General features: G+C 44.7%; 1 protein-coding gene across 1 annotated transcript; it reads right to left on the reverse strand.

The window, feature by feature from the left end:
- Positions 1-7,060: 7,060 nt before the first annotated feature.
- LOC123186859 (cytochrome P450 709B2-like) lies at positions 7,061-7,503 on the reverse strand. Its single transcript, XM_044598534.1, has 2 exons — positions 7,214-7,503; positions 7,061-7,122 (listed from the first exon to the last, which is right to left on the reverse strand). Exons 1-2 carry the CDS (start codon positions 7,494-7,496, stop codon positions 7,061-7,063), a joined length of 345 nt encoding a protein of 114 aa, XP_044454469.1. The 5' UTR covers positions 7,497-7,503.
- Between the last annotated feature and the right edge of the window lie 3,640 nt (positions 7,504-11,143).

The following is an 11,143-nucleotide window of genomic DNA, read 5'->3' on the forward strand; positions in this document are numbered from 1 at the left end:
AGCGGGCGGCTCAACAGGCAGCCGAGCTGGCGGCTCACCAAGCTTTTCTGGTTTATCCAGCGACCTCGGTTGAGGCAGGCATGGCCACAAGGACAGGAGGTGTCCCTTGCCTGGTGTCGGCTCTACGTAATGAGCGTCTACCAACGGACTTTAAGGGGCCTCGAAAGGTGCCTAACTATACAGCCGATTTGCAGCCCGGGGCATGGATCGAAAGTTATGAGATGGCCATGGAGTTATTGGAGGTCAGTGATGCGGCAATGGCCAAGTAATTCACTATGATGTTGGATGGAACAGCTCGCACTTGGTTGAAGGGGTTGCCACCCAATTCCATCGGTTCTTGGGCAGAGTTAAAGGCCCGGTTCATTCAGAACTTCAAGGATACATGTTAGCAACCCATGTCGATTGTGGACTTGACTAACTGTAAGAAGGAGGAAGGCGAGTCCACAACCCATTGGGTGCGCCTGGTCAAAGAAATAATACATTCATCTGACAAGATGGATGCCAGCTCCGCGGTCTTAATGTTGGAGAAAAATTGCCGTTTTGAGCCTCTTAAACAGAAGCTAGGGCGGCTCAAGCGTGGTTGTAATGACATGGGCCAGCTGATGGCGGCTTTAGTCAAGTATTCTCATTTTGACAGTACTAAGGACCCCGCGTCTGATGAAGAGAAGACAGGGAGGGGTAAAAAGAACGGCAACGGTAGGGGTCACCAGCACAACCCGGCGAATCAAGGAGGTAATAAACGTAAGGCCAGCGGTAGTTTGGAGTTTGTAGCTAACACCAATGCACAGGGCAACAATTAACGGCGCAAGGGGAGGCCACCTCCTCGATCTGGCGGGTCAGGTCCCACCCTTGAGCAGCTGCTAAATGAACCTTGTCCAAGACACGGCACTCGGGAGAAGCCAGCCACCCATCTGTGGAAAGACTGTACGATCATGAAAGCTTTTAAGAATTCCAACATGTTTGATGGTAACCACAGACCCGACGGCGACTCAGGCGGTGCTGGCTTTCACGGACTAGGCGCCGGCTCAGGCGGTGGCGGATTTCACGGCCAGGGCCCTCAAGGCAGTCAGGGAGGCTATAATCAGCAATCCGGCCAAGGTAATCAGCAACAACAGCAGTTCGGGTATCAGAGTAACCCAAAGCAGTTAAACAGTGGGCAATATCATGTATTCACCACTAGTCTATGCAAAAGGGACCAGAAGCTCCATAAAAGGGTTGTGAATGCTGTTGAACCAGCGGTTCCACGTTATTTAAGATGGTTTGAGTAGCCTATTGTGTGGAGTAGGGAAGATCACCCTCCCCGGGTTGATAATTCGGGTCACCTGGCTTTGGTGGTGGCGCCTCAGTTTTGGTGGATATAAGCTCACTAAAGTGCTCATGGACGGAGGCAGTAGCATCAACATCCTCTATTATGAGACATTCCGTCACATGTGGTTGACTGATAAGAGTCTTAAAACATCCAACACTGTTTTTCATGGGGTAATGCCTGGTAAGTCGGCGTACCCAGTTGGTAAGATTGAGCTGGAAGTAGCCTTTGGGGATGAGTATGATTCTAGGGCTGAGAAGTTAAATTTTGAGGTGGTTATAAGATCAAAAGCCCATATCACGCTCTGTTTGGCCGGCCGGCTTATGCTAAGTTCATGGCTCGGCCATATTATGTGTATCTGCAACTCAAAATGTTGGGTTATAAAGGCACCATCACGATACATGGAAGCCGGAAAATAGCCCTGGAATGTGAAGAAGGGGATACTGCTTATGCCGAGTCTGTTTGTGCAACAGAGGAATTGAAGTTTTATAAGGATAATGTTGACCCGGCAGACATGACATATTTGAAGAAGCCAACTACGGAGCATGAGCCGGCGTTGAAATTCAAGTCACCTGATGATACCAAGATGATTGATTTTGTACCTAGCGACTCATCCAAATAGTTCATTATCAGTGCCAACTTGGATCCAAAATAGGAAAGCACGCTCATCGAGTTCATACGTGAGAACCGGGACATTTTTGCATGAAAGCCTTCTGACACGCCGGGTGTACCAAGAGAACTCGCTGAGCACACTCTCAATATTGATCCAAAGTTTAAGCCGATCAGGCAGTTTCTTCGGCGGTTTAATGAGGAAAGACGCACGGCTATTGGAGAAGAGGTGGCCTGGCTCTTGGCGGCTGGGTTCATTGTTGAAGTTTTTCACCCAGAGTGGTTGGCTAATCCGGTGCTTGTGCTTAAAAATAACAGCACCTGGTGTATGTGTGTGGATTACACAGATTTAAACAAGGCTTGTCCGGCTGGTCCTTTTAATCTCCCTCGTACTGATCAAATCATTGATGCTATGGTGGGTTGTTAGCGTTTGAGTTTTTTGGATGCTTATTCTGGTTATCATGAGATCAAAATGGCAGTTAAGGACCAGGAGAAGACGGCTTTCATCACTCCATTTGGAGCCTTCTGTTATGTGTCTATGCCTTTTGGGCTTAAGAGTGCCCAGGCGACTTATCAGCAATGTATGCAGAACTATCTTCATGACCAAATTGGGCGTAATGTTCATGCTTATGTGGACGATATAGTGGTTAAATGAAGAAAAAATGAGACTTTGGTAGATGACCTGAAAGAGACCTTTGATAACCTCCGGATCTACAAAATGATGCTTAACCCGGCCAAGTGTGTTTTTGGAGTCCCAGCTGGCAAGCTTTTGGGTTTTTTGGTGTCTATCAGAGGCATTGAAGCTAACCCAGAGAAAATTAAGGCAAATACATCTTTGGCTAAACTGGTGTGCGTCAATGACTTTCAGCGGTTGGCGGGTCGTGTTGCAGCTTTAAGCCGGTTAGGTGAGAAGGTTATGCCATTGTATCAAATGATGAAAAGGCAGATGACTTTGTCTGGAGTGACGCTGCTAACTCTGCATTTGAAGATCTGAAGAGACAGCTCGCCAAGCCGCCGGTTCTTGCTGCTCCTGTTGAGAAGGAGCCATTATTGTTATATGTGGCTGCTAACTCACGTGCTGTCAGTGTGGCCATTGTTGTGGAGTGCAAGGAGGATGGCAAGGAACATCCGGTTCAACGGCCAGTTTACTACATCAGTGAGGTGCTCATAGAGTCTAAGCAAAGATATCCGCATTGGCAGAAGCTTGTTTATGGGGTGTTCATGGCAAGCCGGAAGTTCAAGCATTACTTTCAGGGTCATCCTATCACTATGGTTAGCTCTGCTCCTTTGGGAGACATTATTCAAAATAGAGAAGCCACAAGACGAGTCGCCAAGTGGGCCATTGAACTTGGGTCTCATGGTTTAAAGTATGTGCCACGTACCGCGATCAAGTCTCAAGCACTGGTTGATTTCATTTACGACTGGACGGAGTTGCAGATACCTGAGGAGAAGCCAGACAACACATATTGGACGATTCATTTTGATGGGTCCAGACAATTGGAAGGCTCGGGGGATGGAGATGTTTTAACCTCTACCCGAGGTGAAAAAATTTGTTATGTGTTACAATTGTTGTTTCCTTGCACTAACAATGCAGCTGAGTACGAGGCTTTGCTTCATGGTCTTTGAATGGCTAAGGAAATGAGTTTAAGACGGGTACGGTGCCTAGGCGACTTGGATCTGGTGGCTCAGCAAGTATCAGGCAAGTGGGACTCCAAGGATCCTCTCATGTCAGCTTATCGCCGTGAGGTTGACACCGTTGCTGGGCACTTCAAGAGTTATCAAGTGGAACACATTGACCGCAGAAAGAACGAAGCGACCGATGCCTTAAGCCGGTTAGGATCTCAGCATAAGTCGGTGCCACCTAACACCTTTTTAGATGTTTTACATTACTCTTCTGTCAAGTTGCCTACAGAGGAAGACTTGGCCGATCCTGACCCGAAGGCGCAATTGGTGGTGGCTCTTCATGTCATTCCAGATTGGACAGTACCATATTTGGCTTACATGACCCGGGGCGAGTTGCCAGAGGATGAGACCTTGGCGAGACAGATAACCCGGCGGTCTAAGTCAATGACAATTTACAATGGTGAGTTATATCATCGCAGTGTCACTAGAGCGTTTCAACGACGTGTATCTCCGGAAGAAGGTCAAGAGATTCTTCGTGAGATCCATGAAGGAGATTGTGGCCACCACGCCGGTTCAAAGTCTCTTGTGGCCAAAGCTTTTCGTCATGGTTTTTAATGGCTAACGCCTCACGCTGATGTAGAGGATATGGTCAGTAGGTGCGACGGGTGTCCAAAGCTTGCACGACGAGCGCACGTGCCGGCTCAAGAATTGCGGATGATTCCAATCACTTGGCCGTTTGCAGTCTAGGGGCTTGACATGGTTGGACCTTTCAAAAGATCCAAGGATAAAAAGACGCATCTTTTGGTGGCAGTTGACAAATTCACAAAATGGGTTGAGGCAGAGCCGGTTACTAAGTTTGATGCGGCCACGGCGGTTTAGTTCATGAAAAAAGTGATATTTTGTTTTGGCTTTCCACACAGTATTATAACTGACAATGGCACTAATATGTCCAAAGGCGCTATGGATGAGTTTTGTCAACGTGAGCATATACGACTTGATGTTTCGTCAGTAGCTCACCCCCAATCCAATGGTCAAGCTGAGAGAGCAAATCAGGAAATCTTAAAAGGTCTCAAGCCACGGCTCATGGTTCCTTTACAACGAACATCGAGTTGTTGGGTAGAGGAGTTACCCTCAGTGCTATGGATCATCAATACCACTCCTAACAGGTCTACAGGTTATACGCCTTTCTTCATGGTTTGTGGAGCAGAAGCAGTCCTGCCTAGTGACATTCGTCATGACTCGCCCCGCGTGGCGGCTTACGTTGAAGCTAATAATAAACAAGCTCGACAAGATGCACTTGACTTGTTAGATGAGGAGCGAGATTTAGCAGCAACCCGATCAGCATTTATCAACAGGACCTGCGCCGTTATCACAGCCGCCGGGTTAGGTCCAGAACCTTTCAGGAAGGTGACATGGTGCTCCGGCTCATTCAGGATCTGTCTGATGCACACAAGGTATCCCCACCTTGAGAAGGACCCTTTGTGATTAGCAAGAACTTGAACAATGAGAGCACAAAGATTCACGTAAGTCGGAGGAGGAGACCTGCCGGCCGTGAAATATTGCTCAGCTTCGGCCATACTATACCTGAGCCACCGGCTCTCATCATGTACATACTTTGACGTTGTATATATTATGATAAGTAATAAAGCAGGACCTCTGTCCTTATCCTCCTCAATGATCATATATATTTATTATTCTCATTATTCAAATGACTATTAGGGGTCTGATCGTATCCGAATCTAGCTTAACTCTTTTGGTCCGGCTCATGATTGTATTCGAATCTAGCTGTAAACCTCATGGTCACTAGGAGGCTTCCTGTTCAAACATATGTCGTATTCGAACCAAAGAGAACATAGCTGTCGTAACCTTCTTGGTCGGCGAAAAGCCAAACTCACTAGGGGGCTTCCTGATCGTATCCGAATCATAGCTTCACCCCTTTTGGGTCCGACTTGGATTATATTCGAATCAGAGTCGTTATAAACCTCTAAGGTCATTTAGGGGCTTCCTGTTCAAACATAGGCCGTATTCGAACCAAAGAGAACATAGCTGTCGATACCCTCTTGTTCGGTGCGACGCCAAAGACACTGGGGGCTATATGATCATATTCGAATATTAGCTTAACCCCTTTGGTCCGGTTTGCTGATCGTATTCGAATCAGAAGCCTCCAAATTTTATTTATATATTTGATTTAGATTGTCCGAAGCCTATTGTTTTGTCTTATTTGTTTTTCTTGTCTCAAATTTAACTGTTAGTATGGTTTTAAATTAAACCGGCTCGGATTTTTTGACAATGAATCGCCAAGGCATAACAGTTATGAGGCATATGGAAGTATTAACTTCTAAAAAGATTGGGTTACCAACCTCACTGTCCGGGTCATGTAAGCCGGCAATCCAGATTCACATAACACAGGTATGACATTGTCATTCATAAACAGACTTATTTGTGTTTTTTCATTAATCAAAAGTTTTTTCAGCCTTGTTTATCTTTCATCTGGTTCTGTTTTTCCACTATGATAATTTCATAGTTATATATCGGGTGTTTTTGACCCGTCCTGTGTTAAACCGCCAGGACACTTTTTCATCTTTTACAGAAACATAATTAAACACTACAGATGTGATCACGGATGTAATGCATATATATTGGCATCATGGGCAAAGAGTCATATGCAACATTTTATGCACGATGGCATAGGCAAAACATACAGTTTTCAAACTAACCTATTACAAGGCTCTAAGAGCCCAAAAGGTTAGGCTGTTTTTCTCTTAAAGCAAATCTTAGGCTAAAGGATGGATTATGCAGACGGCTATGACTCCTCCCCCGCCAGTCCACCTCTCTCAACTGGTTGAAAGCTGGGATTGGACCAGTCAAAGCCGTTCAGAGCAATGAACTCCGCTTCATCGTCAATCAAGTCGGCCGGGTCAACTTCCGGGGCAAAAGTGTGTTGGCGAACCGACGAGATAAGGTCTGTCACTTTATAAGAAGGAGTCGCCATCTTCTTATTCTCCATATCAAAACCCGGCTGATATTTGTCGACGTTAGTCTCCTTGCCAAGAATGGTAGCCTCAGGACGAACTCCCCTCACACAGGCAATAAAGTCATCTTGTTCAAACGGGGTCCCATCTTCCTTCAAACTAGGGTACCCCTGACTACGTCCGCCGGGTCTAATTGTGGCACCCAGACTTTGAAGCGGCTCCGGGCAGTTAGGGCTCCGGCTCTTGCACAAGATTGTTTGACCTTTTGAAATCTGAAGGGTAAGATGGATAACCTCTTCAGCACATCACTCAAACGGTTGGATCCTTGGTTGGCAGGGGAGACAGTTGCAAGGGCCCGTTGAGCCCCAGTGTCCAGTTGCTCTATCAAAGTGTAAACCGCCTTCAGTTTTGTTACACTGTTTTGAGTCAGATTGTTACTCCGTGGACCTATGAGTATTTTAACAAAGGTTAAGCAGGCAGCTCATATTCCTGGTAAAAATAGAATGTAAGTGACTAATGCAAATGACTCACCAAAGATTGTCGAGGCCATTTAAGACACGCGGTGTTTGAACAATTCCGGCCTCTCCCCGGGCCACGAGACGAACGTCCGTCCTGCACCAGTGCGCACAGCGGATGAATGGTTCTGCGTGGTACAAGAAATTATTCGCCGGCCAAAATCGTGGGCGTGGTAATAATAACGCACCATAGAGGGCCATCCATTTGCGAAAGTGTGGCTGCACCAGGGCGCCGTAGTCATGGCAGCCGACGTCGAGCACGAGCCCTACGCTCTCGACGAGCAGCCGCTTTATCTCGCGGATGTTGCCGACCAGGAACCGGTAATCCGGCCCGCCCACGCCCTGCGCCCGGAACGCTCGGATTATGGCGCGGGGCCTCCACACGAACCGCGACAGAGCGCTAACGACCCACGACGAGGCCAACGCCGCCGTCATGCTGGTGGCCACCATCCAGATCATGGGCAGGCCCATGGTGTGTGTCTTTCTGGTGTGAGTCTGGATCCAGCCGAGGAGGTGGTATTTATACAGCAATTTTAGGCAGCAACGGTGAAGGCGGTTCTCTTGTGGAATGGTAACGGTCTGATCTGATCCTCCGGCCCGTGCTGACACACGTGGAAAGAGATAAATGCACATGAGTCATCGAAGATGAGTACTAATCTAGTCAAACAACTTTCAAAATGTTTAAATTTAGTAATAGAACTTTATTTTTATTTTTATTATTTTGCGAGAAAACGTCTAATCTATTCATCTTTAATCATAACAGTACAACAAACACCGAAAATAACAAAAATTATATCCAGATTCATAAACAAAAACTACAAGCACTAAAGAAAGCCGAAGGCTCACCGCCGTCATCACCCCTTCCTTACCGAAGCCGAGCAAAACTTGTTGTAGTAGGTGGCTGGGAAGTCCTCATGCTAAGGAACCATAGGACCAGCACACCAGAACAACAACCGTCGCCGATAAACAGTAGCCTATATCAGAAGGATCAAACCTTAAGATGCACACACATAGACGAACACGAACATATCCGAACAAATCTACCAAAGGCGGATCCACCGGAGACACACCTCCACCCGCTCACCAACAATACTAGATGCATCACTGGAACGAGGGCTAGGCGGGGAGAACCTTATTCCATCTTCAGGGAGCCCCCGCCGCCTCGTCTTCCCGAGCAGGACACAAACCGTAACAAAACTAAAAAACACATCTAAAAACAAAGCACTCCCACCGGCAATGGCCGGGATACACCACGCCCCCATAGTCCTAAGGCCACCAAAGATGAGGCGGACCGATGGCGGTATAGAACTATATTTAGGAGTAAACAATGGGTAACATAGAGGTTTGAGATGCTTAGTTGTCATGATGATTAGGTGTCCTTTTACAAATGGTAATGCTATCTGGCTGATGCCCTTTGGGGGTGACATTCCGGCCAACACCCCTAGGGCAGTTAGATGCACATCAGACGGTGGTAGTTTTCATGAAAGATTGTCAGCAATTAAAACAAACAGCCATGGCAGTTTTGAAAAATGACACCCTCAACCACATAAAATGCTAACCATTAAACGAAATTTCATTGTGTTTATAATGAAACTAGTAAGCATGCACGTGCAACGCACGTCTGTTACCACCAAATGCATAGGAAAATAGACTCATACTCCACCCTCATTCATTTTGCAAGTGTATTAGTACATTCCAAAGGTCAAATGTCCTTTCTTTGACATAATTACATATCCTCAACGCCAAAATATATCTTTTATTATTTCACAAAAAAATTCTTTTAAACTATGTATGTCATTGAATGCATTTCATTATAAGGGAAAAGATGTTCTATTCAAGGGAGACTAAAACAAAATAAAGATACAACCAGTTAACCAGCAACCTCAATAACAGTCATCCTTAAACTTCACTATTTCTAGATGGATCAAGCTGTAAGAATAGCAAGCTATACCCTTTGGTTATAGCAGCAAGCAGAAAACCTTTTATCTTTGGATGTGCTAACTTTGTCCAGGTCAAGTCTCAAGGCTCACACAATGCAAGATTTGATCCCCCAAAATAGCAATGGCACGCTGTCTCATTAAGACACGTTCATCAACAACCCAAAGACCGAAAGGCCAACACAACCACCATAAAATACGTGCTTACAAAGCCATTGCTAGATTGGGATGCTCTAATACAGATCATCAATGTAGACATCTAACAACACTACCCATGTAGACATATTAAACAGCAAATTCTTATCCTGGCAAGTTGAATCAGTAGACAACCCTACTGAATGAAAAATAATGCCAATTGGCAGGAAATGTCCACAATTATGTGAATTCATTCGATATGGCGCTTCCTGGTATCCTATATCACCTCACTGAATCCTACTAAAAACAATCCTACCTGGCAGTTATACTACCTTCAACTACCGACTGCTCCTATCCTCTTTTTACTGGGAACCGTCTATTTTTATCATTTTACATGACAATAAAAACTTAAGGAAGAAGAATACCGCAAGCACATTTTAGTTTTCTTTAGAAACTATGCTTCACATAACAATATCTTCAAAAAGAGGAATACTTCTAGGAAACTAGAGGCGAATGGAAAGTGCATAATTATTAGCTTACACATAAAAATGATACTAGAAAGTTAACAAATAACTTTCCTATCCAAATATCATGCATCTTGCTGCTGTTGTGACATTGATCAAATATAGTTTTTGCACGTGGTGACGTTATCCTTAGTTTTCTTTTACCCATGCTGATAGACCCTGTCATCAATTGCTCCTCTCCTGCTTCTCTATTGTTCAATACTCGCGCCTCATATTCTTTGTTCAAGTCTGCAGGAGTTGGCATATACTTTCAAACTAAAACTGATCTAAGCCATGTTACATGAAGATGCTATTCATTCTCCATGATCATCGAACGCACAACTCCTAGCAGTCCATATTCTACATGTGTACCAGCACCTGAAGGTACTCCTATTATTTCCAATAGTGCTATGTTAACTAAAGTGATCAACAACACACATTAAATGGTTGGAGAATCATGGCAATTCTTCTTTGGGCTGGTCAATAAGTTAAGAGAATAATAGTTCAGCTTCCAAAGTAGCTGAAAACAACACTATTCTAAGTACAGAGGCTTGGCGTACGCAACCAGCTATGATGCTTGTTCCTTAAACATTGCATGTGAGTGCGTAATATCTCATCACCTAAGGAATGAACGAAATTTCTGACTTCCTAGAGGCGCTTGGCCTTCAAAAAAGCTCATCAAAATTCTAGCAACAAATGAGCTAATCACAATTGCTGCAGAAAAAGTGATGACCAAAATTCCAGCCAAAAAAGGGCTAACCAAAATTGGGCGACACATATCTCTACAATCTCCACATTTCCAAATTTCTGTCTATTCGAGCAGAAAACTGGGAGTGTGTTTTTATTCCCTTGTCGCCTAGAGCATGTGCAGCAGCCACAACCACATGGCCAAGGTGGTGCAAATTTGAAATGAAAATAGAAGAGTATTACAGGTATGCAGAAGTAGGAAAGCCTCATAGCCATTCGCGGCGTGGTTGATTAAAAATGTCTGCTCACAAGATATTTACGTATTTTTCAATTGGGCAGTTAAAAAGAATACTTGTATTGCGCAGTGAGCTATTTTAGTTTGCATGAGTCAGTACCAGCTCAATATTCCACAAATTGCTGCAATAAATGATAAGACAAATTAGAAATATGAGTACTGAAGTACACCAATCTAAAAAATACTACCTCCATCTCGAATTAATCACTGAAATGGATGTATTTAGGCGTATTTCAGTGCTAGATACATCCGCTTGAGCGACAAATAATACCGGATGGAGGGAGTAGATCACAATCATTCCAACTCAAATCCAGTAAATTCAGCACCAAATATAGTTTGCTTTGTATAAGAGGCAACTTGAAACCCCTAGCTTGTGTTTACAACCAAAGTAAATGCCCATTTCATTCCCGTTATGTATAATATGATAGCTTGTTACTACAGAATGTAAGGATAATTAGACTATTCTGGAAACATTAAGAAGATACGCCAGTCAAATGGTTCGCACTTCAGAGTCATATATCATAACCACTACTGGAAAATTCCTTTTTGCCGAGTGTCGGC

The sequence above is a fragment of the Triticum aestivum genome, chromosome 2A (assembly GCF_018294505.1).
Source record: "Triticum aestivum cultivar Chinese Spring chromosome 2A, IWGSC CS RefSeq v2.1, whole genome shotgun sequence".
Classification (NCBI taxonomy): Eukaryota; Viridiplantae; Streptophyta; class Magnoliopsida; order Poales; family Poaceae; genus Triticum; species Triticum aestivum.

Bases quoted from the DNA above. Each gene is read 5' to 3' on its own strand.
- LOC123186859 (XM_044598534.1), bottom strand. From the start codon at position 7,496: ATGGGCCTGCCCATGATCTGGATGGTGGCCACCAGCATGACGGCGGCG. The intron at 7,123-7,213 runs GTGCGTTATTAT...GCACTGGTGCAG, and splicing joins CAAATGGATGGCCCTCTATG to GACGGACGTTCGTCTCGTGG.